The sequence below is a fragment of the Notothenia coriiceps genome, unplaced genomic scaffold (genome assembly GCF_000735185.1).
Source record: "Notothenia coriiceps isolate Sejong01 unplaced genomic scaffold, NC01 NC01_scaffold00020314, whole genome shotgun sequence".
Taxonomy (NCBI): domain Eukaryota; kingdom Metazoa; phylum Chordata; class Actinopteri; order Perciformes; family Nototheniidae; genus Notothenia; species Notothenia coriiceps.
Window position 1 is genome coordinate 1 of NW_011353015.1, and position 27,596 is coordinate 27,596.

Here is a 27,596-nt window from a genome sequence, read left to right on the forward strand (position 1 = left end):
TCTGCATGTAAATGGTCTGCAGAGTCAAAAACCCTCAAAGTACACCCTGTAGCGAGTAAAACTCTAACACAGAAAAGACCTGTCTATGCTGCCCCAGAAGGCCTCGTTGGGGATTTCTCTTTTTCCATTGTTTACTTCTTGGGTATAGTGACGTATTTGGGTATAGTGACGTGACGTAACGTAACGGCTCCGCAGATTGGTCACAATGGCCCAATCTGCTTACCGTTACGTCCGCGGAGCCGTTACTTTTGGACCAATCCGCGGACTTCCTCACACACACACACTCGGAGGGACGTTGCGAGCCTCGCTGCTGCGAGGAGCGGGACAGTGTGAGCTGGCTCACTGGTGTGGGGTCGGCGAGATACTGCGGAACTTAGCCTGGCCACACACACAAACTCCCAGCCAGGCTGCGGGTGTGTCTGTGTTTCGGGCTGGGTTTCGCTGTGTCTCGCTGTCTCTCGCTGTCTCGCAGACGGCCACTGGGCTCACAGGGAGGGCGGGGGCAGGAGCTCCAACAAGCCGTGTAGGACAGAGTGAATACACATACTAGAGATGCTGGATGAGAAACCAATGTGAGTTTGGAACATTGAACAATATAAATCTATTTTAGTAGACCTCAACAATGGAATTATGATCAGTAGAAATGGCCATGACATGGGACCTTTTTAAGTTGTTTTTCAAGCAAAGAAAGTGCCGTACATCTGATGGTTCTTGCTAGTGATTAGTCTAATCACACATTGCTACTGTCCACAACTCTGTGAACTTTTTTGTTCTTATAACACATGATGGTGACATGCATTTAAGTTAATCCTGGCTTAAAGAAACAGACATATTTGCTGTTTTACGAATTTTTTATATAAGAATATTTCTTTCACCATATTCCCTGAATCTTATACAAACAACCCCATTCAGATTAACATTATTACCATATAAGCTTGATTAATTTCTATTATTTACTCCTTTGTTTTCCCTAATGTGAAATATAATGTCTTCAGAGAAAAATGCCTATGAATGTATTGACTTCTTTATGTGTCTACTGCAGAAGGAAAGGTGGAGGATTCCTGAATTTACCCGGCGAAGGCTCTCTTCATTTCTACTCGATGTCGCTGTAGGTCGACCAGCAGCTCCTCTTGGGATGATGCAACATGGGACTGATGGGTTCGGGGGAGTGAACTGCTCCAGTTGTTTGCCAAATGTAATAGTATCATAACTCCTATCAATTTCATTTAAAACGGGGCCAAATTCTAAATGTTATCTAAAAAAAAAATGTATCGACTCTATCTTGACTAATGATTAAGCCGTTCTTGGTTTACCTAGTACTAAACATGTCTTATTGTAATTTTCCTGACCAAATGGTGCCCGTCTCCTGTCAGTGAAATTCCACCCATGTCATTGGCTACTGAAAGTGCAAATTCCTCTTTTGTTTTGTATGGCAGGTCAAACATTAATTTAAACCAGGTGCTGTTTAAGAATCAGAACATGTTCTGTTATATATATACATTTATATACACTATATTGTATTGTGTGCCAACAGATAAAGTGGTAGCTATTGAGCTAAATTAATTGGTGTCTTCAACTAAGGTACAGCATCATGGTACTCTTTATCATATCACTGCAGGGCATTTGTCCTTTCATCGCTATTCTGTATATATTTAACATTTTAACTTTTAGGGTTTCTATTGTTAACCTCTATGTTTCTGCCTCTAATTTAAAAACACATGCCTTACATTGTTTGGATAGGGAAACCTGGAGTATATTTCATGTAAATCACTTTTAATATATAAATGGCCAAACAGCCAATGTTAATATATCTGCTCTAGACTTACAAAGTGTTTGTATTGAATGAATCATGCTGCAGTGACTTGTTGCATTCATCGCTCTCCACACTGGAATCTTATTCCAATTAACCAAAACTTTTGACACCGTTAATCTTTTCTAACTTTGCTCCTGTCTGTAACCTTTTCAAAATTAAACTTTTCGGACACTGACTAATTGTTGTATGTGATTTCTTTTTTTAATATAAAGAAAAATCTCTTTTTAATATGGATGGCTTATTTCTAAAACCGCAAAATTTAGTAATTTGTCATCTTCCCACTAAACAACAAATCTTTTCACTCTCTGTCTGAAACCAGAGCCCAGTCTGCTCTGATTGGTTAGCTGGCCGGCTCTGTGATTGCTCAAGTGATTAAAGAGGCCCAGCCATGACTCACACGCTTTTAGTTTATTGTTGCTACTAACACACGAACAGGTGGAAAAAGTGTCACATTAAAAGGTTGCTACGTCTTTTATTTCATTCTGATTCAGGCAGCTAAATATAGGGAAGTAAAGTGAATGGGGTTGTTGTTTTGTAGGCTGGTGAACTGCTGGACTAAATGTACTTGGTCAAATAAAGACTATGGGGACATCTGGCCACAGTGTCATAAATGCACAGGATAATAGCTGACAAGCAGCACCATTAGCACAGAAGATTAACAGCATGTTCTGTACTAGGTTGTTATTTTATATACAGAAAGGGTCGTGGAAGACTTCTCAGATGATTTATTGATATATGTATGGAAAAACAACAACACATCCAGGTAATACATGTAGTGTGTAGCAGAACATCATTCTCTAATTTACTTGACAGGTGACATGACATGCTGACCATTTTCTGACTTTAATCAGTTTGAGTGGCAACATCTTTTTTTAAAGGCTGAGTGTGTCTCTTATCAAGTTTTCTCTTCTAATCATGGATATTTCTTTAAATGGGGCCTACAACACCTCCAGCTCCTTATTTAAAAAGTAAACAATACTTTCAAACCATGTGCACAAGTTTATGTTGGGGCAAAAGCAACTGGCTGAATCATGTTGATCCTGAAGCTTCCTTTTGGCTAATGGAGGTAATCAGCAGAAGTGACATCACCTGGAAATAAAACCGGCAGTGTCTGTCTGAGGAGGGTTTACCTTTCTGCTCAGGTAAGGCACTTGACACATTATTGTTTTCCATAGTAAAAAGGTCAAATGTTTTAATCCTGTGCACACCACTTACAATTATATTTGATTAACATTTGCTCTGTCTTGATGCTCTTTTGTGAATTGGCATGAAGATGGCTTCCAGGTTTGGCCAGAAGAGAGTTGGAAGACACTCAGGTAAAACTATCACACATGCTGGAAACACATTAAATCCACACAACCACTTACAACTCTCTGTCCCCTTCCCCCTACTTGTCTTTTGTACCACAGACTCCTTTCTGCTCAGGGACCCCAGCCCTCAGAAGGAGCTCTCTCCAAGTGACTCCTGGTGGGCGGACAGGGAGGAGCACAGAGAGCACGGAGACTCCCTCGGGGTGGGTAAATAATGAAGTGAATTAAATATAGGATATCGTTTTCACATTTTCTTTTGTCTTTTTCTTAAATCAGCAATTATTCTTTCAAAACTATATAACTATTGTCCCATTTGTGGAACAGTGTGTGTCAATAGCAGTTCATAGTAAAGGCCTGCACACAAGAATAAAATAATGTTTCTTTATACAGTATTTCAACAGGGCATCTCAAAAGCTTGCTGGGTTTGTTATGTCAAGTGAAATCATCCTTGGATGAAAAGATGATTGGATTGCTTGCTCTTTTTTGACACATACTTTTGACTATGTAAACAAATGACACTCCATTTGTTGTCCTTTGGGAAATATCAGATAGAGAGAATACATGAATTATGACACGTGTTGTCAGATGGAAATATTCAGTTTTATTGCATGTTTTAAATATTTTCCACAAAATATGCACTTGTTTTATTCTGCGGGGAAATCTAAACCTCTACCTTGAAGGAGCAACTAAAGGAGATGTCTGAGCATGTTGCCAGATTGCAGGATACACTGAGATATGAACGGGCCAAGGTATGTATTATGTGTGGCAGATATGTGACTATCTGAATACATTTCAAACATCTCCCCCTTCACAAAATAATCTCTAACTTGTCGCCAGTGCACTCGTCTGCAGCTGCGGGGTAACCAGCAGGAGGGCGAGCTGAAGCGCAGAGAGCAGCACATCAACCGACTGAAGGAGCGAATGTCTCAGCTCACTGAACGACACCGAGAGAAGGGACCCTGTGAGGCTCAATCTGTCCTGCATCAGCTAAATCCACACAATATTCATCCATGTTTTCTTAAACCACAAAACATTTCCCATATTGCCTTGTTTTCTATAGCCATAGAGGTGTTGAACATTCCCTCTGGAGGTCGAGGCAAAAGAGAACCGCCAATCAAATCATTAAGGTCCACTGCAAAGTAAGATATCACTCTCTGATTTATAGATATAGCCCTTCAAATGTGTTCTCCACCTCCTTTCTAACCCTTTCTCTCTCTCCATCTTGTAGACGAGAAGAGGCCACACTGCATCTGATGTTGGAGCGCAGAGAAGCCGAGCTCAGGGAGGCCATGAAGCTGCGCCACAGCCTCACAACTTTACTTCATGGGCTCAGAGTCGACATGGAGCATGTGAGAGAAAGACGAAAGACAGTAACTAGCATTAGTCCTTCTGCCAAAAATAAATCTGACAAACTATAAGTGGATCTGAAAAGGATGATTTCTTTTGTATAGTTACTTTGCTGTCGTGCAACTCTCAATTGAATCGAATGGTCTTCCTCAGCAGACGCTTTGTATGTTAAATATATACAGAAAAGTGATGAAAGGACAAATGCCCTGCAGTGATATGATAAAGAGTACCATGTTGCTGTACCTTAGTTGAAGAAGAAAATAGTTTGTTTTGGGAGTTAAAGCAGAGTTTGCTGAATACAAGTTTCAGTCAATCACTCAAAGTTTATTTATATAGCCCAATATCACCAAGTTTACATTTGTCTCGGGACAGTTTGTACAGAATATGAATACGAAACCTTCTGTCCTAAGACCCTCACATCGGACAAGGAAAAACTTCCAAAGAAACCCCACAGTTAATGGGGAGAGCAACAGGCGACGGATCCCTCTACCAGGACGCTCAGACGTGCTATAGATGTTGTGTTGTGTGTGAATTAAAAAAAAGATAATGCATTTAGAACATAGGTAGTAGATCATCATAGGTAGTAGATCATCAAAAGCCCCAGAACAGCTTCTAAAACTATCTTGTGTTGATATTCTTTTGTTGATCTTGTAAGTGATTATGCTGGAAAGTAAGATACATATTCAACATAAAACCAGTCTAACCTTGTTTTTAAAGAGCCTGTCTGACGTGCTGGATGTTCAGGATGATTCCCAGACTGAAGACAAAAGGCTAGACGAGGCTGAGGGAGCGCTGGGGGAACATGTAACAGGAGGAGTGGTTCGGAGTTGGAGGCAGGTGCAGAGCAGACTGGCTGAATTCTCTTCTGAAGGTAAACTGCCGGATTTAGCAATCTTTTAAAGTTGTGACTTCCAAAATGAAAAAAAGTATTATTAAGCTGTCTATTTTGGGGTTATTTCTGTGTATTAGTTGACATATTTTAACGTATTCACATGTAGTGTCTATCACTTAATTGTGTTTAGGCCACACTGGTGTTGGTACCGACCATGAGAAGCTCTCGGCTCGACTAGATTGTGAACTAAAGGAGAGTCAACAGCTTGTAAGAATTCAACAGCAGCTTCTACAGGTGTGGTTCAAACACACTTTCATATGACGTTTTGCTAGTGTCAGACTTTGTAATGCTACCTTTTTGTCTGCAGGACAGCTTTGCTTCCCCTGTCGTCTCTGAACTGGCTGATTCCTACTTTTTGGAAGAGTGGGAGCGTCTTCAGATGCGCTGGGCAGAGCTCGATCATCAGAGGCGGACTTTTGAGAGGGAGAGGAAGTCCTTCACTGAAGCTGCCATCCGACTAAGCCATGAGGTGGGAGGATAATTAAAAAATGTGCCTCAACAGGCTTTATAATCTGTACAGTACACAACACCCTCTGTCCTTACATACTTTATGCGGACGGGGGAAACTACCCCGACGGAAGTGGAAACAGGACGGATCTCTCTTTGTCTAAATGTGCATTTTCAGTAGTAGTTTCAAACCAGTTGATTTCTTACACTAAGACAAAGACAACATGTTCTGTTAAAATGTTTCTCTAATGCTAACTTTTAGTGAATTTAGAATAAATCTATATCTGAATGTGTAATCTAGATGTTCTAATTGCCTTTTCATTATAGAGTGGTGAAGTCCCTCCCCTTCCGGGGGACCTCCATGGGACCTTATTTCGGAAAAATCATGTATTGAAGTCAATGGAGAGAAAGATTATCTTTTGATTCTGTTTGAATTGTGCAACGAATTACACATATGATATTTGTCAATTTAAACGATAATTTTGCAAGTCAAAACAAATTAAATGTGTCGTGAAACTGTGAACTAACACATTTTTTGTGTGAAGCGCTCAATGAACTACATCTCTGGTCTTGCAACACCAAGATGGCCGTCACGTTAGCACATTTCACATTTTCAAAGTGAAAAGTATTAAAAGAGGTGAAAATCACTACAAGTCTGGCCATGTTGAGAACTGTACATACACAAAAGGGGAGTTAGTCGGTTCCGTAAGAGCCAGCATGCGGGACCGGCTTTACAAGGTTTCGGTGAGTAACACGAGTGTAATGTGTAACGTTAATGTACGTGACTCTGGGATTTTAGTCTTTCTAGTTGCGTATTGTTCATAGTCTTATATTTCAACAGTTTTAAGACAAACTGTGACATGGAAATAATTTTTTAAGATTGACAAACATCATATATGTAATTCGTGGCACAATTCAAACGTTTTCTCTCTCCATTGACTTCAATACATTATTTTTCAGAAATAAGGTCCCATGGGGCGGAAGTAGATGGGCGTGACTTCGCCACTCTATATCCCCAACATTTTTGCTAGTAGTTAGTGATGGCGAGATGAAGCCTTATGAAGCTTTGAAGCTTTCCAGCCAATTGGTTCGCAAAGGGTTCATCTCATGAAGCTTCATCATGGGCTTCATTTGAACATGAACCCCCCGCTGGTCAAAGCGTGTAAAACAGGCAAATTGGAAATCTCAACAGTGTGCTCTATCTCAGTGCTTTTCAAAAAAAGAACAGATACGATTTTTCCAAGGAGTTTTTCAATTGAATTAATATATATATTTAACAAACCAATGAACAAAATTATATATTATGAAAAACTATACAATACAATACACACATTTGACATGTTTATATGAGGACCCCCTTGGTGGTTCTAAAAATATATTTTATACAAATGTTTTTTCTATTTCACTTATTGTACTAAGATTATTTTTGAAATCATGCATGGTATTTTTTTTAATTAACCTTTTTTTTAATCTCACGTACCCCCTGCAGTACCCCAACATACCCCTAGTGGTCCGCGTACCCCCATTTGAGAATCACTGTCTCATACCGAGTTCCCAATGAGTAAAGCCTTAGAATAACTCTAAACAATGAACATGAAATCATATTTTCATGTTAAAAATATTGTTTTTATTCCAGTTGATTGTGATTGAAAAGCCTAAGGAGGCTGGTAAACATTGCAAAGGGGGATTTGTTTTCCTTAGCATAGCCGCGGGAAGTAGGGGTGCTGGGGCCTGAGAAAGGCTAAACCATATCAAAGAATACATTTATTAACTACATTATCTCATTCAGCTGTAGCTTTTATAAACAACAAAAAAGACGTATTGACGAGTCGTTGAACCAGGAACCCTACGGTCGTGAGTCAACTGCTTTCCAGCTGAGCCACAGCACACACGCCGAATCTCCCTGAAAACACTAAGATATTTATTCCTGTATTTATTCATGTTTTTATTCCTACATTTATTTATGCTTGTATCATTTATATTTATGACATGTTCCGACCTCTATATAAGTGAGGTTCTGAGCTCTTTTAATTTCATCGTGTCACCAGCGTGCCCGGGTACAGGAGGGGTAATATGGTTCTTATTATTCATCCATGGGTATTATGAGCGTTGTGGTTCAACGGTTCAACCGATCTGAATCGCTTCCTGAAGCAGTCACGTGGTATCGACAGGTAGCGAGGCTTCGTTTGTCATCGATGACGTCACTGGCCCAAAACGATACAAGCCTCGATACATGCTTCACAAAAAGCTTCGGGGTAACTCGACACACGCTCCGAAGCCTCGGCGCAATACGTAACGTCACTACTAGTAGTGTCTTCCGGTAGCCGACAGTGCAAAAGCGTTGCAACGGCCCAAAACACTCAATTAGGAAAAACGCGCTGCAGAAAGCTAGCTAACGAAGCTAACCAAATCTTCAAATATACTGATAAAACACTTACAATAATGAAACAGACTACCTCTGCAAATGGTGACAGTTGGCCAACTTGTGTATATATAATCCCCATACGTCAACACGCACTCCGGTCCCAGCTGTGTGCATGACTTTTTATTGTCCCCATTGCCGCTTTGAGCTTCCTGCAGCGGTATTTTTGTTGGTGTTTTGCTGCATTTATTCAGCGTTTTTAGTAAAGGCTGCGAGTTTTATGAAGTTGGTAAAGTGGTTCTTCATTTGCATGTGTTTTGGCACGTTTGTGTTTTCATATTTGCATCGTTTTTTTTAACTGCACAGCGTTTCTGCTGATGGAAGTGTTTGGGCCGTTGTAGCTCCTTTGCACCTGTCGTCCACCGTAGTGTTTCGCCTTTTTTAAAAGCTGCTTTTTTCACTGTTTGTTTGTACAGCGCTGTGATTTTGAGCAACACAAGGCCTCTCTCCTGAAGCAGAACTATCTGTGTGAGCCACCTCGCTCTGGCAAAGGAGCTCCAACCAACAGTAGGACAGAGGGCAGTGTTCTCAGTGAGTATGCAATTAAATTAAACTAAGTGATGTGTAATCACTAATGTGGTAAAATAATAAAATTAAAAAAAACCTGATGTTTAGTGGCTCCAGATTTCTGTAGCTTGGGGCCCACTGGCATATCTGGTTGTCTTCCCATTACTCCATCTCCGACCAAGTTGGGGACAGCCGCTCTTTATGGAGTCACGGTACACACCCCCAGCACTCCTGAGCTCTACTCCGCCCTCAATCTGTCCTACAACTGCAGGTTAGTCAAGTCCTGTATTGATAGCAATGGCATGAAGAGAGAAAAAATAAAAATGCAGAATAAACCATAAAAAAACATTTTCAGTAATTTCCCCCCTTTTTTTTGTTCTTCTTTTCCTGTCCTCTCCCTCAGAACCAGCGATGTTGACCACCAGTCGGAGACATGGGACGGCCGGGCAAACAGGATGGTGCACACACTCCAGATTCCTCCTACAGACTGGTCACTTGAATCTACTTTTGATGATAGGTGGTAATATATATATTAAAAAAAACTTATTGTACCTTATTTCCAACTTTTAAAAAATAAATAAATAAAGGCTGATTATAATGTTATCCTGTGTTATTTTCTTCCACGGTGCAGTTTTAAAACAAATCAACTTTTTGGTTAATCTTCCCTGGCGTTTTCTCAAAGTGGTTAATTATGGCATTTTTGACTATGTTGGGCATTTTGACTCACATCGTTGTCGTACTATTCAGAGACACTTTTGGCATGCATGTAAAAAAAATGTTTACAGTATAATATATAACATTTGTATTTGTCTCCCGTGTGGATAAGTAAAAGTAGGCAGGTAGCCACTTGAAATATTTTACCAGCACCTCAAGGTCAATCACCATTACTGATTACATTTGAAAAGATTAACATTTAAAGATTAAAGACTTGTTTTTTTAAATAGTATTGTCGAAGTAACTAAGTTTTACAAACAAAACCTAAAAAGACAGACAAAACCCATGCTGGGGGGGCGGCCAGAATAGCATGCTATGACCAGTCAACGACCGGGTTGCGTTCCGATAATCCAAAAATCAGCTCCTAAATTCTAACCCTCTCTCCTTGACCTCTGAGTGAAACGTCACGGGGTTAAGGGATAGTGGATAGGAGAATTCAAAAGGACTTAGGAGAAGAGACTGCGGTACTTTAGAGAATCCGAATGCACTTTCACTATCCGACATGTTTATGATGCGCCAGTGGACGTCATTGTGTGCGTCTGCTGCTGTGGTGAAACTATGGAAACGACAGTGTTCTATACAACGGACTACAACATGGATGTTTAATAAGAACGAGGGACTCATCTAGAGACTGCACCGTGCTCTGATGCTGTGGTTTTATGCTTTATGAACGTGGACAACAGAGAAACATATTCTTCATGACCAAAGTTGGAATTTAAATAAAAAAGGAAAGTGAAATTTATGCTCGTCACCCTCTCCCTCCGGTCCACATTAATACAAATGATCCCAATATTTATGATTGTACGAAAAGATCTTAACATCAATACAAATGTATTTATTATAAACGTTAGTCCTTAACATCTATCACTGTGTATATCACCATTCAAACATCTTTTAAAAGTTGAACAAACCCCACACAGCTCAGTGAAATGTTGACTTTATTTGATCATTTCAGTAAAAACTAACGTTCATATTTCTCTTTTTGATTATAATACTGATGAACNATACATACATACATACATACATACATACATACATACATACTGTCATACACACACACACACACACACACACACACACACACACACACACACACACACACACACACACACACACACACACACACACACACACACACACACACACACACAAAGCGTGGTATTTAAATATGCAACATTATCTGATTCGACGGGAAGGATACTCGACTAGGCCACAGAACCATGGTGTGAACCGAGGCAGGTTCTTCATTGTTACCGAGTGCAGATAACGGCTATTATCTCATAAAAATATTCTTGAATCAGTGAATAGGGAGAATTTCTGTGCTTTGGCTGTGGTGCTGGAATAATCCTAACCTTTGTAATGAGTTGGCATTCAAGCATTTAGGGTTCATGTTCATGAGTCAATAAAGGCTTCTCAATTCTCTAATTTCCCCTCCTGGACTCCTCGGGTAGTAACCCGGAAATTGATTTCAGCGAGCCATGTTGAAGGACATCTAATTTCTCTAAATACACATCGAGGACCGAGCATCGAGCAGGCTCTCTGGAGGAGCTATAACCGAGGATACACTGATGGTTCCTCCGCGGATGTATTTCCGGCAACAGTGATGTTTAAAAGAGTCGTGACGCAAGGCCAGACTTATCTCAGCCAATGACAGCTCTGCATCGCGACACGATGTTTACAGTGAGAACAGCTCTGAGGTCCGTGCAGAAAGCAGAGCAGTGTGTATAACATATATCACTCAGTATAACAGGCCTACATTACTCTCTTTATTTGTATGCTTTAGTTTAGTAGATATCTACAAACAAAGAGTCGATATTTGTCTAAAACCATTTAGTGCTTCACATAATAAAATATCGTCTTTTCTCCCTGTCCCCCAACTTCCTGTGCCCTTGCCGATACCACACCTATTTCCCAACAATGCTTCCTATCTCAACTGTACCGCAGACGCCTGTTAGGCTCTGTGCCAACATCCTGTGTGTTTTCACGTTTTTATGTTGACATACTCATAAATATATGAATGATGATGATGATGATGTGGTTTGTAATTATGAAGGGAAGGGTGAAACGCCTTGTGAACACACTAACCTTAAACCCTGCCAAACCTTGCCGAACGCTGTCTCACAAAAGGAAACTGGTTACGGTATAATGCTTTGGTGATGTTGTGTCATGGTGTAATCCCTGGAAACAGATCAAAACCAATAAAGTATTAAAGTAAAGTAAAAAGTAAAGTAAGGCGAGGGAGGAGCAGGTTTTTGTGTGAGAGCTTCACTCAGTAACATTTGAAAAGACAGCCCTAAATGAATAGGGTTAAACTCGAGCTGCTCGGTTTTAGTGGGAAGCTGTTCTTTTATGCTTGTGGTAAAAATCTAGATTGTTTACTTAATGCTTCCACATCATCATGCAACCACCTGCACTCGGCTTTCTGTCTTTCCTGCCCACAGTTTGAAGAGTATAACATTTAGATGCGGATATGCTGCTCATATTTGATTTTTCTCATTAAATTGTCATAATGGTCTTCTGAACGTTTTCTTTATCAAATGTTACATATGTTTTCAATGTTTAAAAACAGGTGTTGTAGCTGCCGGATTTGGAACCCCCCCTATATCTTTGTCCAGGATAGTCATACACTCACCAAAATCACACTGGTGTTGCCTGTTCCCATCTAGTTTGTGCTCACCAAAGCATTTTACTCTGGGCCCAGCAGGTACAAAATTATAGGGGGGGTTCCATATCCGGCAGCCAGCCACAACACCTTCTCTGCCGGACATGGAAGCCCCTCTTTAGTTTTTCACCTTCTGGGCCCAGAGTAAACCACAGAGGAAAATTACATTCAAAGGAGCAATTAAAGCGAGTGAAGCCAGTTTGAACACATTATCTTTTAGGATTGCTTGACAATAACAGTGTCTGACATATGTATGTTATATCACCTTTGCGCGTCCCCGCGAACAGGGCTTCAATCTACGGCATAACACCGGCACACTGAAGAGCTACACTGATTGGCTCCTGGGAGGAGTGGTGGTGTGCACCTCTGAGAACCACGTTTACCCAATTTCAAATTAGTTCAAAATCTTGTTTCGCGCGTTAGGAGGCGTGCGTCAGCTGCTGTCCTTTACCTTGTTATTTCAAAGTCAACAACTCGCTCGTCCCTCTGTGAGCGCTGTGCCACACAAGACCCGATTTTTTTTTTCCGAAAGAAGCTAGAATGAACGGCTTGTTTTGGGGACTTTTTAATCACTTGAAGTCTGACAGAGATGGTTTCCAGCACTGGAATGACAACATAGAACTGCCGGACACGGTCAGAGAGATGATCCAGCACACGGCAGCTGGGTCCTCCTTGCCGGCCCCCGAAGTTCCGAACCCGGAGTCTGATGGTCAGTGTGGGGCGATAATGCCGGAGCGCATTAACGCAGGCAGCCAACGTGGCGCCATTTGGGCAGAATTCTCGCTGTTTGGGTCTGCGTCTCGTCCACCACCTGATGGGTCGGGGTACTCCACTGACAGCTATCGTGCTGGTTTTCCAGACGCTATCGATCCAAGGGTAGTTCAAAGACCGATGGGCTCCCGGGGACCAAAAGACCGAAATAAATCCTCTTATTTGAAAACCCAGACTTCACCATTGTCACCTGCGTTGCCTGCGCGCATGTCTTGCAGTTTCTGCCGGCACAACGGCGAGTCCGAGTTGGTGTGCACATCCCACTGGCTGAAGAACCAGGTCGGAGATGTTATGTGTCCCTACCTGCAGCAGTACGTGTGTACCCTGTGCGGAGCCACTGGGGCCAAAGCCCACACCAAGCGCTTCTGCCCGAAGGTGGACAGAGCGTACGACTCCGTGTACAAGAAGTGCAGACGCTGAACTAACAGGTAGCAATAAGATTTAGAAGGCTGAATGTTATTTTATGTTATCTTTTAATGTTCTTCAGTGTGGCTTTGTTTTAGCCTTCTATAATGCTGATTATAATTTTTTTCCAGCTATTCTATTTGTCAGTCGAGCCTTCTCTAAAAGCGTCTGTTTGGTGTGTTGGTTTTGTGAAGTATTTCAAGAACGTCCTCAATATATTAAGCTTGTAAGAAGAGAAAAAATACATAATGTAAAATGTATGTTTATTTTACATATTTTAAAACATGTTCAGCTTCATATCCCCTGTTCTTGGATTGAAGCAACATCATGTTTCCATGTCAACATTTTAACATTTTAAAGAAATTAGTGACTTGTTCTTTTGAGGTGTACAGTAAGTATCTGTTCCCTAGCTGTGTTTTATTTTTATTTTTGAATGATTTACCTGTGGCTCTTCAGCTCAGTGTTAAAAATTGTGTGAATATTAATGTATGCCAGAAAATATAAATATGTAAATGAAAATCTCTTGTGTGTATTCTTTGTCAACATTTAGCTATGAGTGTATGTCCAATAGCAGATGATACTTAAAGACTAACTTAACAACGCTTTATTTTGGGAAGAACTAAGACTTTAAACGTAACAATCCAGCTGTCAGTTATACAAAAACACAGTAAACAGTGATACATTTTAACATTTGTACACTCAAACACCTTCATTACTCACAAACCATGGGTCAACAATGAACATCTTAGTGGAAGGGACTTCCTCCTCAACGTTTGGAGCTTCTTGAAGTTTTACTGCTACGCCGCAGGTTCTCCAGATCTCTGTGAGTGGCCATGACCTTACGACTAGAAAGCAACCAGAGGTCAACTATTGATTAATGGCGTCAATAACTTAAGTATTATTTACACATTTGGCAATTAACAACAAGTATTGACAACATTCAGGCAGGTTGAAGATGTTAAGTACGGATGACTAACAGGAAAAGAGGGTAAAAGATGAACTACGACTTATTGCTTTTTGCGCCTTGGATCATCAAAAAGTCAGTCACCCTGAATTTATTTATATTTATTTTGTTTAAAATGTGTGTCTTTACATTTTATTTTGGCTACCACTAAACCCATAGTGTATTAGTTTGACTTAGATTTGTACCCTCATGCCATCTTCAAAGCCTGAGGTGATGGTGCCAAGCTATCTGGCTGAAACCTGATGACACCATCCAGCCAATAGGAGCACAGAGAAGGTTGTGAGGGGAAAAAAACCGACCAATTAACTAATTAATTAAGAGTCAAAAGTCCAACTGGGAAGAGAGCTGAGCAGGAGATGAATGCAAAGGGAGGTAAGAGCCAGTGGTGTAAAGAAACAAGTACATGTACTCAACTCAAGTACTGTACTTAAGTACAATTTTGAGGTACTTTTACTTTAGTTGAGTATTTCCTTTTATGCTACTTTGTACTTGTACTTGACTACAATTCAGAGGTAAATTGTTTACTTTTACTCCACTACATTTATGTCATAGGCCTACCTTTAGTTACTTTACAGATTTGGATTAATGATGCGAAATATAATCAAGTGTTAAATCAGACTTTAGTTCCACCTGGAGTAAATTCACAATCTACCCAGCAATATACAAAGTCAATACAACTAGCTGCACCTTTACCAGCTTTAAAAACACATCAATAACTATATCAGAACATATCGTATAGTATTCTGAAATGGATCAATTTGCATATTGAGCATTTGTTATGCTAATACCTTTTAATGTTTACTTGAGTAACATTTTGATTGCAATACTTTTACTTGGAACAGAGTATTGCTGCACTCTGGTAGTTCTACTTTTACTCAATATCTGAGTACAATACAAAAGGGCCCCTAAAGGAGAAAGAATGATGAATATATACGGGTATACAGTATTTGATTGAACAGAAAATGAAGGCTTTCCTTACTTTAGAGAGGAGAGTTCTCTGATGAGCCCACAGATCAGCTCTGTAGCATCTTCATGGTCTGGAGAACCAAGATCTTCCTCCATCACATCCACCTCACTGGATGGAGAAAAGTGTACAATGTATCCAACTAAAAGTGAATCTGAACTGTCAGTTCATTACAGGCTTTCTATATATCCATCTATAAGCATGTTCAAATATTAAACATTTGTTTTCATTTTACAAAAGAACAAACGTGTAGACATGACAGGAAATGATTACAGTAATCAGATTTTGTCCAAATGTTATATTATCTTCTGTCTTTGTTTATATTATTTCAGGTGTCAAAGTAGCTCCTACATCCTTTCCAAAGGTTTAACTCTAACAACCTGTCAATTTGTACGTTCTTTTTTCACAATAGAAGCAAAACCCCACTGAGTTTCCCAAACCTCTACTGAGCTAAACCCTGAGCTTGTTCGCTCTTTTCTCTCGACCGTCCCTTTCTTTACACCACTGTCAGGTTACTTGTAGGACTTAACGTTTCCCTTCTTCCTTACCTCAGACTGATAGTGTTCAGCTGCGAGTCAGTAACGTAATCCAGGTACCCAGATCCAAACGGGTCGGTGGTGTCCCAGGTCTGAAGGGGCTCAGTCGATCCAGCACTGTGTTCCTTATCACCATCACACTGTGTGCAACAAAAATAAATGTATCATTTCTGTAAAGCAAAAAACAACCTTCAGTGTTTATCAATTCATTTATACTTGTGTGTTTTTAGTCAAAATAGATTGGGTGTCAGAAAATTGGAAAGCCTGCTTTTGCTTAGAATATTTAAAGCTATTTTCCATTTCCCCCAAACACATATAAAAGAGAAGAAAACAATCTTCTCTTTTAAGAAGCAGGAACCGGCTAGAATTTGTTTTTTTCTCTAATAAAACAAATATAATGTAATGAATAAAATGACACCTGAATTGTGTTTAAATTCCAATTATCTGTTGTTTGATTAATTATTTAATAGTTTCAGCAGTAACTCATTATAATTAATTGTGTTGCTATTGCATTATTCATAGAAGCTGCACAATCATGTGTGGCAATGTTAGGACAAACACTATTCGCTTAACTCACAATGACAAATATTTTATCTACGAGCTACATGTAAGTTACACGTTGTACCTTTGTTCCATCACTCGCGCTGTCTTTCCTCTCTGAGCCACTAGGCAGCGCTGCAGCTTCGCAGAGCTTCACAGTGTTCGATCCTCCTGACTGGGGGTCTGTGGGTGAAGCACCTGCCTCAGCTCCATCCCCAGCCCCGTCCCCAGCTCCGTCCCCAGCTCCGTCCTCCGCTCCGTCCCCAGCACCACCAGTCAGCTCCTCCTTCTTCTCACTTGTCCTGGTGTCACTATTCACCTGCAGAACGGCAGCCTCCATCGCATTCCCGTTCTCAATCTCCTCATTTTGAGTTGGATTAGAGTATAAAGTGATGGCAAGACTTTGGTGTTCTGCTGCTGCTGACCCATCTTCCCCGTCTTCTATGGGTTCCTGAGGTTTTTCAGCAGGAATCTCAGCAGCGCTGCCCTCAGGTTCCTGCTGATCCGGATTCTCCAAAAGCTCTTCCTTTTCCTCCTCTGTCGGCGGCGGGTCTGACTTTGTGTCAGCAGTTTGCTCTGGACCAGGCGCTATGACACCTTCAACCTCACAGCTCTCTCCCATTGGATCACATGCAGCACTGGTCCCATCTGAGGTAGTGACAGTAATGAGGACTTCTGTTTCCTCCCTGTGTGTTAAATCAAATCAATTGTATTACTGATGTGTGATCAAGTATATTTGTCTGTGTTTTATTCAGTGATTGAAACTTTTAAAAAACTTTTTTTATACTGAAGCAGTGTATATTCCCTAAATGTGTCCACAATAGATTACAGATGTTAATCTAAATTGAGTAGTATGAGAAAGAAGGGGTACACTTTGCTATTTATTTCACTATTGGTTAATCTGCTGATTACGTCTTTGATTTATCGTTTGGTCTATAAAATGACAGTGACAAATATACATCTCAGTTTCGTAAGTCCAAGGTGATGTCTTTCATGTTTTGTTTTGTCTTTCCAAAAACCAAAGTATTTATTTTAATTTGATGTAAAACTGAGAAAAGCAAGAAATCTTAAAATGTTCTGCAAAAAAAGCTTAATTTTCTGCCCGTTATGCATTAAATCCTTACTTTATTGACTTCCACCAATGGTCGTTGTCATGAAAATGTGAAAGTGAAACAGAAACCAAAAATGTAAGATATTCAACATGTTGTTTGTATTCCTCACTAAATGTTTCTGACCTGTCTTGCCCTCCACAGTGACTGGACTCAAGTTGTATATCTGGCACTTCCTGTTCTGTGACACTGCCTGCTGGGATGGATGATAAGGGGGAAGAAGATATCATCTCTTCCTGAGCCACAAGGTCAGCTGTTTTATTACAAATCATTATCTTCTCGACTCTCTCCTGTCTTTTATTCCCATTTTTTTGTGTGCGCAAAAAATGACTTCGCTCCCTCTCTGTCAGACCACACATACCCATCCTTCGCTTCTTTTTGGCTGGCAACCCCGCTGCCGCCTCCTTAGGGAGTTCCTTGACATCAGCCATGTTCACATTGCTTGGACGGCTTCTTGCTTGGATGGCTTCTTGTTTTTTCTCTGAATCACATTGAGAATTCTCCCTTGCAACCATTTGCTCATCCAAAGCAAATTTATCACCCTCTTCAGAGATTGCCAAGAAGAACTGGAGTTGATCGGTGCATGTTTGTGATCTGTTACATTCCACTGCAGTCATTTCCCCCTGGTTCTTTTGAATATTGTTGCCTTCATTACCGGCATTTCTTTTAAATTCCTCCGGCTGAGAAACATTGTTGTGATTGGCGACTGCTCTCTCTTCTTGATCTTCTTGAGCTTCAACCTCCACATGTGTTGCTTCTGAATGTTTTTCATATGTGTCAGGGTCTTGTTTGGTGAGAGAGGAGAGTCCTTCTGCCTCATGCTGTTGAGTTGAAATCATAGTAGATTCCTGCACAGGGGTCGGGTGGGACTGTAGCAGTTTGGCATCTACTGCTGAGGTACTTCCTTCAGTGTCCTGAAAATCAAAACAGACTTCATGTGAATACATTGGCTTGATAAGATGTAAATGTAAGTTCTGTTTGAATCACCTTAATTACCTGTTGATGGCGAGAAGCCTGGACAGTTTCTGAGATTTCCTCACTCGGACATTCCCTCTTCCTCGACCTGAGGGACCGAGGCTGCAGTAGAGCTGAGTTAAGTGCACACATGAGGACCAACTCAATTAAAATAATCACTTTACCTGATTAATATTTAAACTTGGCATTTCATGGTAAAAGGAAGCAATTATAAATCAAGGAGAACTTATTGTTGAGTCTCAAAATAACGGTATTTCAAACATTTAAAATATTTAAAAATTATATATATTTTAACAGAATCATGTCACTATTTATTTTGTATTTAAACTTTAAAAAAACAAAACAAAATCGAGATGTGTTGTGATCAAAATGTTTTTTTTAAGGTTTAAGGTTGAGACTTAATGTTAAAGTGGTAACCACTTAGATTGCTTCTGTAAACAGTAGCACATTATAATATTATCTGCTTTACCACTCCCGTTGATCTTTGCTTTTCCTTTGGTCATCTCCTTTTCCTTGAGAATAAAAATAAAGAGGACAAATAAAGACACAACATATAAAAGAAATATCTTTAACCTAATACAAATCATTTCCCATTGTTACGGATTAGTTTATAGTAAGCTAACAAAAGTTAATGTAGTAAAGGCAGCTAGCTAACAACAACTGAGTGAATAAAGACATTTGGAGATATTACTTTTGTAACGTTATTAAGTGTATTTGCTGCGGTTCAAAAATCAATGTAGGATTATTTAAGTTAATAACTATTAGGTTACAGTGACAAAATGTCGCGTTATATACCTTTTCCCACAGTCACACAACAATAGTCTAAAGTTTGAGGTGTACGCAGAATTTCAGAGCATCTTTGGGTGTAACGTCACGGCGGGGTTTTACGTCAGTAATGGGTGTGTTTTGTCCAGCCGTAAAGCTCGATGTGCGTTTCCCTGGGAGACACAATGTAGGAAGTAAATTCCAGAGCTCACCGTTCTTGTTTTGACAGCTCGAGCCTAACGTAAAATTACACCTGCCTGCTTTTATATGCTCTCTTGTCTTTTCTCCTGTCGTTTCTGAGCAGTTTTCGATTTAAATAACCGACGCGACTGGCTGTAAACATTCACACCACGGTCCGTGAAACTGCCAAGGTAAACAGCGTGCCTGTACATTCATTCACTAAAAATAAATGGTATGTTGTGCTGGCTGTGAGCTAACTCGAGCAGAGAAGCTAACTTGATACAGGACAGTGGGAACAGTTTGAATTATTGCACTAAGTGGCTGCTTTTAAAGTCAGTGCCCACTATGTAGGGCTGCACTAGCAGTGGATACTGTCATTTGTTGACATGTTCATCACCTTTCTCCTTGTTTCCATTATCTGAACTAAAGTAACCCTCTTTAACTTTTAGGTAGTAACAGTCCAATGAGTCGCAGTCGAAACCCCCCTCCTCGGGGTCAAGGGGCAGCACGAGCCAAACAGGTAAAGCCAGTCATGTCTGATAGTCAGATGTCTGCATTATATCTACTGCTATCATGTCAACAACAGGTACGAGTCAGCAGCTCTGTCCCTTTCTTTATGCCTGTCTGTCTTGCTGTTTCTCAGATGGGGCTGCTCCTCGACCTATCCCCGGGCGGAGGGATGGATGATGACGGCAATGATGAAGATCTGGAGGCAGAACTGCTGAAACTGGTGGGAGGAGGTGGAGGGAGAACGCAAGGGAAGAAAGGTGATGGCAAAGGTGAGTAAGAATCTTACACTGATGACATTTGTTAAAATGTTCCATTGTGAAGTACAGTTGTCTCTGATACCTTTACTAGTACTTTGTATATGATTAAGTGCTGATTGTGATGTATTTATGTACGTACAGCTCCTGTTCCCATGGCAGATATAGAGCGAATGGCAGCTCTGTGTATGAAAGACCTGGATGATGATGATGACGTGGATGGTGAAGATTTGGATGATGATGAAGACCTGCTGGTAACAAAGCTACATTGTTTTTGTCCCGTTTGACAATTTGTGGATTCATTTAAATAATTTTCTTTTTAATAGATAAACAAGGACCGCCAATCAAAAATGAAAATCATTGGCTACTCCCAGTTTCTCCTATCTGCTAAATGTGCTGCTTTTCTTTGTCATGTGCTGTATGATAATACACATCAAATGTAATGCGCATGGTAGTTCACAGACTAAACGATGACTAAATATTGAAACAATTATCTGATTATAAAAATGAACTGTTACTTGCATTCCTAATCCTTTTCACTTCACGTTACCTATAATATACTGGTGAAGCTTGGATGTTGATTTGCTTTAAATATCTGGATTTATAAACAGTATGCACTCCTGTGTTTCCTTACATAGGCAGAACTGAATGAGTTTTTAGAGGATGATGAGGATCACACTCCTGCTCCGACCCCTCCTGCCGTCACACCGACCGCTCCCAAAGCAGGCGTCACATCCCTTCCTGCTGCTCCCAGCGGTGCAACTGGGTTGGAGTCTCGTCTATTGGAGCGCATTGATATGTATAAGACAGCCATTTCGAAAAGCAAGGCTGCAGGGGAGACAAGCAAAGTTCGAAGATATGACCGAGGTTTGAAGGTGAAAGAATAATATCAATCTAAAACAGAATTTTGAAGCAAATATATTCATTTTAATTTGAAAAAACATGTGTATGCCTTTTTTTCATTTTTCAACCCTAGACATTGCAGTCCATGTTGACATCTTTCAAGAAAGGAAAGCCTGTCAATGAGGAGGAGATCCCGCCTCCAGTTGCTCTCGGCGGAAAGACCAACATCCCAGCAGAGTCTGAGTCCATCAAAGAACGAGAGCTGCCGGAGCCCGCCCTGATACCCTCTCCTCCCACCAATCAGAAGCCTCTGAGGGAGGCGCCTCCTGCAGCTCCTAATGCGAAACCTCTGCATCTGACTGTGCCACAAAAGCCTAATGCTGCCATCACCCCGGGAACACCTGCCATCTCTCCCCTCACCCCCTGCCAGCCCAACGCACAGCACTCAGGTAAACAAATATGACCACATTCAGTCACCTGTGGACGCCTCTCCTCTTCACAACTCACTGGTAATGTGAACTGAATTTATAAGAGCAAAAATGTGGCGGTAATAATAATCATAATAAACTTTATTGGTAAAGCACTTTTAAAAACACAATTACAAAGTGCTTTACACAACGAGATCTAATTATGTACACGGTCAAGATTTTAAGAACGAAAACATCAAAAATAATAAATAAATACAAATAAAAGGTGTATCATGAAAACAGGCAAAAGGGTGAAAAGAAGGATAAACATAAATAAACATTATATTTACTGTTGGAAAAAAAAGACCTTTTCTGTGAGGCCTTTTTTTCTAACCTGTATTGTTCCACTAAAAAAACGTTACATTTATTGAATCACTTTTAAACCGGAAGTCTGTTTATCAGCATAAAATGATTGAATGATTATTGGTTAAAATGATTTGTGATCAATGGGTTTGCTTACATTTCCTCATTAACTGTTGACTGACATTTCTTTAGCTTTGCTTACTATAAATTGGGATTTATTTACTATATATCTATCAATTATCTTTCACAAAAATCATTGTCCATAACAACGACTACTTTCATAATCCCATATTTGTAATTTCTTGCTGCTGAAGTTGCTCCCCGCTAAATGTCCCTGTAATCCTCCTGAGCCTTTAAACCAGGGGTGTCAAACTCAATTTCATGGCGAGTCACATTCGCATTATGGTTGCAATATTAAAAAAAAGGCAAATTCTAAGAAAAAAATGCATATTTAGAAGAAAAAAAGGCAAATTCTGAGAAAAAAGTCAAATTTGAGATGCATTGTGGGACATGTAGTTTATGGGCAACGTGCTCCTGTAAAGCGGCACGTAACCGTATAATAAACATATTCTTTGCAAGCTCTTGTGGGGCCACATAAAATGAAGTCGCGGGCCGGATTTGGACCCCGGGCCTTGAGTTTGACACCCCTGCTGTAAAACCATCTGATCACTGCAGTGTAGCTGAAAATGATCTCAAATGAAACTCATTGTTTACAATACTTTATAAATTCTTACTTGATTCTGAAATTCTCAGAGCTCCGACTTTCTTTCAAATCTCAAAATTCTGACATTTTCTAAAAACCACAAAGAAAATGTTTTTCAAACACATTTTTCACAGTTTTTCTCAAAATGCTTCCTTTTTTTCTAAAATCCTACAACATTTTTACTTTTTGCAAATGTTACATTTTTAAAATTCGCACTTTATTTTTAAATGTTCTAAATTTGCACTTTAACGTTCAAACTTTTTTCTCAACATCATGACATGTGTACTTTTTTCTAAAAATGCACAATTTTTCAGAGAATTGCTGAATTCTTATTTTATTTGGAGACATTTTTAATTCTTACTTTTTACTCAAAATCACAACATTTTTACTTTTTTTCTGAAATGTCAAAATTCTGAATTGTTCCTGAAAATCGATCTTGGTCTCACCTTCTGGCAGTGAGAGTGGTAAAAGGGGCGGGGCTATATTTTGTATATTATTTTAGTTCAATTAAGGACATTTTTAATCTATTTATTGTGCCATTTATTTGAATCTTCTTTAGTTTTCATACCTTCAGTCCGTCCCGTCCAGTCGGACCCTCGCTGCCTCCGTCCCCAAAAGACCCCTGAGCAGAAAGAAAAACACAGAAAATAGAGTTCAAAACAAATGCTGAAAAAGATAAATCTAAAACCCAAATAGAAAACATCAGCTGCAGCAAAAAAGATGATTATGTGAAGTCACTAGTCGTTATTTGTATTTGGAAAACGGGTTAAAAATCGAACCGCTCTGACGAATAAAGCTTTACATTCAAATGTGAATGAAAGTAAAATAAGTCCATTAAACATTTCAGGTAAATATCAGAAGTGTAAATCCTTACCATGATCCCTTTACCTCCACTCGGTCCTGAAGAGCCAGCCTCACCTCCAGAGCCCTGACATACAAACACATACATAACAATACATAAACACTCGCAACGTGCGTGTGCGTGTGTGTGTGTGTGTGTGTGTGTGTGTGTGTGTGTGTGTGTGTGTGTGTGTGTGTGTGTGTGTGTGTGTGTGTGTGTGTGTGTAACGCTGACTTTGCAGTTAAAATAAAACTAATAACAACAAGACTGCATACACTTATAATACATGTCATAAGGTTCTTGTTTATATGTTGTTATTGGTCTTTGTTTGTTGTGTACTTATATGCAATACACCGTATATACACCGTAAACAGCGGTGCAATATATACTTCCACCTGTAATACCATCACCTGGTGCTATATCACTAAACTGTTACTGGATAGGAATTGTGTAAATTGTGTAATTTCTAGTTTTATTAGTAATATTTCTATCCATGCTTCTTTGTTTATTTGATGCTATCTTTGGCTCTGTTCTTGCTGTAACAATATAAATGTCCCGTCTGTGGGATTAATAAAGTTATTCTGTTTCTGATTTTGATAATATCTGTGCTCATCGTTGAGCCTGAGCCTCTCCTTGTTTGTTCCTAATGACGCTACAAACAAAGCTAAGTTAGCAATAAAGTCAAATTATTTCATACGAGCAGTTTGGAAAAAAGGAAATTGATCAAAATGCATTTCCTTCTGCGTGTTGTTTAACAGGCTGCTGGTAAAGCCCTACATTCACCAGCAGCCTGCTTGTTGTTGAACAGCAGGTGGAGCAGCACACACTCCGGGTGGTTTCCAACAGCGTGAAGGAAAACATCCTGGATCAACAGATTAACATCTAGAGCTCCTGCCTCTCTCCACGTTGACTGGATGAGAAACTGTTCTGTGGAATCCTTCTGCAAACCTAAAGGTCCAGTCTTCTTCATCAATACTCTTTTTATCCAAATCTCAAAATTTGGATTTTCCCCCCAAAATTTCTAAAAACCTCAAAAGAAAATTCTCAAAATCATAACATTCTGACTTTTTCCCCAAAATTCAGACTTTTTATCAACATTTTGACTTTTTATCAAAATCTCAAAATTCAGACTTTTTATTAAATTCTAAAAATTCTCAATTTTTATCAAAATCTCAAAATGCAGACTTTATTTAGAAAATTCTCTTTTTTTTTTTTTAATTCAGATTTTATTTTTTAATTTTTGAAAATTCAGACTTTATTTAGAAAATTAGAAAATTCAGATTTTATTTTTTGAAAATTCAGACTTTTATTGATCAATACATTACAGGTTTCAGAACCTCCATCCATCCATCTTCTCCCGCTTATCCGTGGTCGGGTCGCGGAGGTAGCAGTTCCAGCAGAGAGCCCCAAACTTTATTTTCCCTGGCCACATCAACCAGCTCTGACTGGGGGCTCTGCTGGAACTGCTACCTCCGCGACCCGACCACGGATAAGCGGGAGAANTTAGACCTAACACACTTAGCTATGGCACTGTCATTGAATTATTCCATTTGATCATATGTAATAAACTTAGGCACCCCTCCAAAAAAAAAAGGGAAAAAAAGAAAATAAATTACAATAAAAATATTCATAACTCATATTTGAATAACTGAATAATCTCGAATATTCGATTAATCGTTTCCATCCCTAGTCTGGACCCATACGTGTTCCTTTACTATGATATTTGTCAGAGAAAGGGAGGATATCTCTGTAGTGGAGAGGCTGAAAACAGCATTTTCTGTCTTTAACAATTAATCGTATATCAAAATAGATGTTACAGCTCTAATATTTTTGTTTATACATTTGCTTTTTTGAATATTTATAAAGCTGCCAAGTAGAGTTGATTATTTCCAAACTAAATATTGTTGTATTGGTCATAAATTGAAAACTTTGAAAGAAAACAGTGCAAATGTTGCATTGCTACCCGAAATAAATATATATAAATATACTATATATATATATATTCATATATATACATTACTGGCAAAAGCATGACTCACAAATGTGCTTCTGCTCCTACAAAAGCATTACACTCGCTAAACAACACATTTTAGTTCTGTCTTTCATGTTCTTGTTTCATCTATTAACCTTGCCTCAGCCTAGTCCAATTGAATTCAAAGTCACAATTTATCAGTCAATCATCGGAGAACAAGACAGCCTATATGGCAGGTTATTCTGGTAGCTGAAATAAGCAACAGCAGTCATTACGGGCAAAGCGACGAGTGTATTTCCAGTCAAATAAAGTGAGTCACACACCAGCTATTCAGGGAAATGAAAAAAAACGCGTCCAAGTTACAGGAATTCAACGTGCCTCATAGTTAACTGTATCTTTGAATAGTAGATATCAATATCTAATGATGTATTGGATTCAGATGAAGCTGTAAATATTAAATATTTTTAAGAGGAATAAAATAACAATAATATATGAAAGGACTTGTGTGTGTACCTTGACGATGCGCTGGTGCATGCGAGCCTTGCGATCGTCTCCTTTGCTCTTGGCTCCCTCTGCTGCTGACTTGTAAATGTCCATCCTCTGCTGCAGGGCTTCCCCCAGACTGCTGGGAGCAGGGAGATCTTTGCAGGACACACACACACACACACTTTATTATTTTAATTCAACCGAGATCATTTTTATCATCTGAAGGATTAGGGCTATTGGAGTCTTACCGGCAGTGGCCACCTGGGTGGGTGCAGGTGCAGCAGGTGCAGCGGGGGCAGCGGGTTTAGAGGAAGATTGAAGAGGAGGAGGAGCACTTTGGGCTGCCACTACGTCTTCTACAGGTGAGTGAAGGGATGGAGATAGGTTATTATTATTATCAAAACTATTATATATGGAAAATAAAACAATAACAGACAAAAAAAGGTCCAATATTAAAAATAATTGAAAACGGTGCAAAGTTCTGGAAAGCAGTCTTCCTAGTTCTGTCTTTACCAAAGGGTGAATCAATAGTTAGTCAGTGCTATTTATTAACTAAATGAATAGCATGTAGGAATCAGTTGTTGTTATTGAGAACAAAACTTTAAACTGCATCAAGTTGTTTTGAGATGGAATCTTACATTTGTATTTATATATACAGTCTGGTTTGGACACAATTTTGATCCCTTTAACCCTTAAAAAGGGGATACCACGTATGTGATGTAATCTATGGTTGTAATTCCTACACCATTCATCTGATTTGGGATGTAAATACCCTGCTGAAATGCTGAAAGTCTTCACTTAAAGCACATATTGATTGTATAATTGCAAGTCCATTGTGGTGGTGTACAGAGCCAAAAGGATGAAAAATGTGTCAATGTCAAAATATGTATACAGTATCAATGTATAAGATTGAGCAATCTCAGCTTCTGTACCATTATGTATGGAAGTCCGAAAGATGCAAGGGAAATCAAACTGGATTAATGGACAAAAACTAGTTGTTAAAAGTATTGTATACAATCACTTATGGACTTAAACAAATAAAATATTTGTCTCATCAGTTGAGAGTAAAGTAAAAGTTTGAGGTCATGCAGTGAGGTCTGATGAACATTAAAGGCAAATAGGCACTAAACCAGTTTGAGAGAGATAAACCAAACCTAGAGAAGATATCGAACAGTGCAGTCATAAAGGACTCCATGAGAGTGGCAGCACTGACCAGGGGGTGGCGGTAGAGAGCTCAGGTCAACTGGTTCACCTCGGTCCAGAGCCTCCACCAGCACGTCCATCTTCTGCAAAAACACAGATCAACTTTGTTCAACTTTTTCCACATACAACCAAATAGATGTACTCATGCTATAACGTTGACATTGATTGTGTTACCCTGGCAATGTGGTAGTGCTGTTTGGCCAGGTCTATGTCTCCGCCCTGTTTGGCGTGTATGGCAGCAATCTTATACTCCCTCTGTCGTGACAGCACTGCCTGCTTCAGCTCTGAATGGAGGCAAAGCATACGTGTGTGTGTGTGTGTGTGTGTGTGTGTGTGTGTGTGTGTGTGTGTGTGTGTGTGTGTGTGTGTGTGTGTGTGTGTGTGTGTGTGTGTGTGTGTGTGTGTGACAGAATAAGAGAGATGACAACAAATAATACAAAACAAAAGTTAGTTTAAAACAGGGGTGTCAAACTCAAGGCCCGGGGGCCAAATCCGGCCCGCGACTTCATTTTATGTGGCCCCACAAGAGCTTGCAAAGAATATGTTTATTATACGGTTACGTGCCGCTTTACAGGAGCACGTTGCCCATAAACTACATGTCCCACAATGCATCTCAAATTTGACTTTTTTCTCAGAATTTGCCTTTTTTTCTTCTAAATATGCATTTTTTTCTTAGAATTTGCCTTTTTTT

The 27,596-nt window shown here is 39.7% G+C and overlaps 5 protein-coding genes across 11 annotated transcripts; 3 read left to right on the forward strand and 2 right to left on the reverse strand.

The window, feature by feature from the left end:
- The first annotated feature begins 2,564 nt into the window (after positions 1-2,564).
- On the forward strand, positions 2,565-9,332 carry LOC104952669 (afadin- and alpha-actinin-binding protein). Of its 3 annotated transcripts, XM_010779528.1 has the most exons (13): positions 2,565-2,955; positions 3,087-3,129; positions 3,223-3,326; positions 3,804-3,872; positions 3,961-4,084; positions 4,184-4,262; positions 4,352-4,472; positions 5,188-5,341; positions 5,493-5,596; positions 5,670-5,831; positions 8,648-8,762; positions 8,847-9,009; positions 9,142-9,332. In XM_010779528.1, the coding sequence occupies exons 2-13, from the start codon at positions 3,087-3,089 to the stop codon at positions 9,260-9,262; spliced, it is 1,359 nt and encodes a 452-aa protein (XP_010777830.1). In that variant the 5' UTR covers positions 2,565-2,955; the 3' UTR covers positions 9,263-9,332. The 3 variants fall into 3 exon arrangements, with proteins under 3 accessions (XP_010777830.1, XP_010777831.1, XP_010777828.1); XM_010779529.1 differs by lacking the exon at positions 2,565-2,955 and having other exon boundaries at positions 2,984-3,129; positions 8,856-9,009; XM_010779526.1 differs by lacking the exon at positions 2,565-2,955 and having other exon boundaries at positions 2,985-3,129.
- A 3,134-nt stretch (positions 9,333-12,466) lies between these two features.
- nanos3 (nanos homolog 3) lies at positions 12,467-13,789 on the forward strand. Its single transcript, XM_010779536.1, has 2 exons — positions 12,467-13,313; positions 13,422-13,789. Exon 1 carries the CDS (start codon positions 12,655-12,657, stop codon positions 13,303-13,305), a length of 651 nt encoding a protein of 216 aa, XP_010777838.1. The 5' UTR covers positions 12,467-12,654; the 3' UTR covers positions 13,306-13,313; positions 13,422-13,789.
- Positions 13,790-13,922: 133 nt separating this feature from the next.
- LOC104952671 (glucosidase 2 subunit beta-like) lies at positions 13,923-18,100 on the reverse strand. Of its 2 annotated transcripts, XM_010779534.1 has the most exons (6): positions 17,765-18,100; positions 17,530-17,599; positions 16,380-16,980; positions 15,767-15,894; positions 15,234-15,329; positions 13,923-14,135 (listed from the first exon to the last, which is right to left on the reverse strand). In XM_010779534.1, exons 1-6 carry the CDS (start codon positions 18,018-18,020, stop codon positions 14,057-14,059), a joined length of 1,230 nt encoding a protein of 409 aa, XP_010777836.1. In that variant the 5' UTR covers positions 18,021-18,100; the 3' UTR covers positions 13,923-14,056. The 2 variants fall into 2 exon arrangements, with proteins under 2 accessions (XP_010777836.1, XP_010777837.1); XM_010779535.1 differs by lacking the exon at positions 17,530-17,599.
- On the forward strand, positions 17,584-21,674 carry cc2d1a (coiled-coil and C2 domain containing 1A). 4 transcript variants are annotated; one of them, XM_010779531.1, is made up of 7 exons: positions 17,584-17,651; positions 19,448-19,514; positions 19,773-19,843; positions 19,967-20,102; positions 20,232-20,341; positions 20,726-20,962; positions 21,064-21,672. In XM_010779531.1, exons 3-7 carry the CDS (start codon positions 19,787-19,789, stop codon positions 21,391-21,393), a joined length of 870 nt encoding a protein of 289 aa, XP_010777833.1. In that variant the 5' UTR covers positions 17,584-17,651; positions 19,448-19,514; positions 19,773-19,786; the 3' UTR covers positions 21,394-21,672. The 4 variants fall into 4 exon arrangements, with proteins under 4 accessions (XP_010777833.1, XP_010777834.1, XP_010777835.1 ...); XM_010779532.1 differs by lacking the exon at positions 17,584-17,651 and adding an exon at positions 19,309-19,330; XM_010779533.1 differs by lacking the exon at positions 17,584-17,651 and having other exon boundaries at positions 19,323-19,514; positions 20,250-20,341; positions 21,064-21,674.
- A 3,779-nt stretch (positions 21,675-25,453) lies between these two features.
- LOC104952681 (coiled-coil and C2 domain-containing protein 1A-like) lies at positions 25,454-27,264 on the reverse strand. The gene is made up of 5 exons (XM_010779547.1): positions 27,080-27,264; positions 26,916-26,988; positions 25,951-26,058; positions 25,730-25,857; positions 25,454-25,465 (listed from the first exon to the last, which is right to left on the reverse strand). The coding sequence occupies exons 1-5, from the start codon at positions 27,206-27,208 to the stop codon at positions 25,454-25,456; spliced, it is 450 nt and encodes a 149-aa protein (XP_010777849.1). The 5' UTR covers positions 27,209-27,264.
- Positions 27,265-27,596: the final 332 nt, after the last annotated feature.

Coding starts and splice junctions, on each gene's coding strand:
- LOC104952669 (XM_010779526.1), top strand. CDS start 3,081: ATGAAGATGGCTTCCAGGTTTGGCCAGAAGAGAGTTGGAAGACACTCA. Junction 5,342..5,492: donor GGCTGAATTCTCTTCTGAAG/GTAAACTGCCGG, acceptor AATTGTGTTTAG/GCCACACTGGTGTTGGTACC. Junction 9,010..9,141: donor AATCTGTCCTACAACTGCAG/GTTAGTCAAGTC, acceptor CCTCTCCCTCAG/AACCAGCGATGTTGACCACC.
- nanos3 (XM_010779536.1), top strand. CDS start 12,655: ATGAACGGCTTGTTTTGGGGACTTTTTAATCACTTGAAGTCTGACAGA.
- LOC104952671 (XM_010779534.1), bottom strand. CDS start 18,020: ATGACTGCAGTGGAATGTAACAGATCACAAACATGCACCGATCAACTC. Junction 17,600..17,764: donor CAAAAAGAAGCGAAGGATGG/GTATGTGTGGTC, acceptor CATCCATCCCAG/CAGGCAGTGTCACAGAACAG. Junction 15,330..15,766: donor CTGAACACTATCAGTCTGAG/GTAAGGAAGAAG, acceptor TTCTCCATCCAG/TGAGGTGGATGTGATGGAGG.
- cc2d1a (XM_010779531.1), top strand. CDS start 19,787: ATGAGTCGCAGTCGAAACCCCCCTCCTCGGGGTCAAGGGGCAGCACGA. Junction 20,103..20,231: donor GAAGAAAGGTGATGGCAAAG/GTGAGTAAGAAT, acceptor ATGTACGTACAG/CTCCTGTTCCCATGGCAGAT. Junction 20,963..21,063: donor GATATGACCGAGGTTTGAAG/GTGAAAGAATAA, acceptor TTTCAACCCTAG/ACATTGCAGTCCATGTTGAC.
- LOC104952681 (XM_010779547.1), bottom strand. CDS start 27,208: ATGCTTTGCCTCCATTCAGAGCTGAAGCAGGCAGTGCTGTCACGACAG. Junction 26,989..27,079: donor AGCACTACCACATTGCCAGG/GTAACACAATCA, acceptor GTGTTTTTGCAG/AAGATGGACGTGCTGGTGGA. Junction 25,858..25,950: donor CACCCAGGTGGCCACTGCCG/GTAAGACTCCAA, acceptor TGTCCTGCAAAG/ATCTCCCTGCTCCCAGCAGT.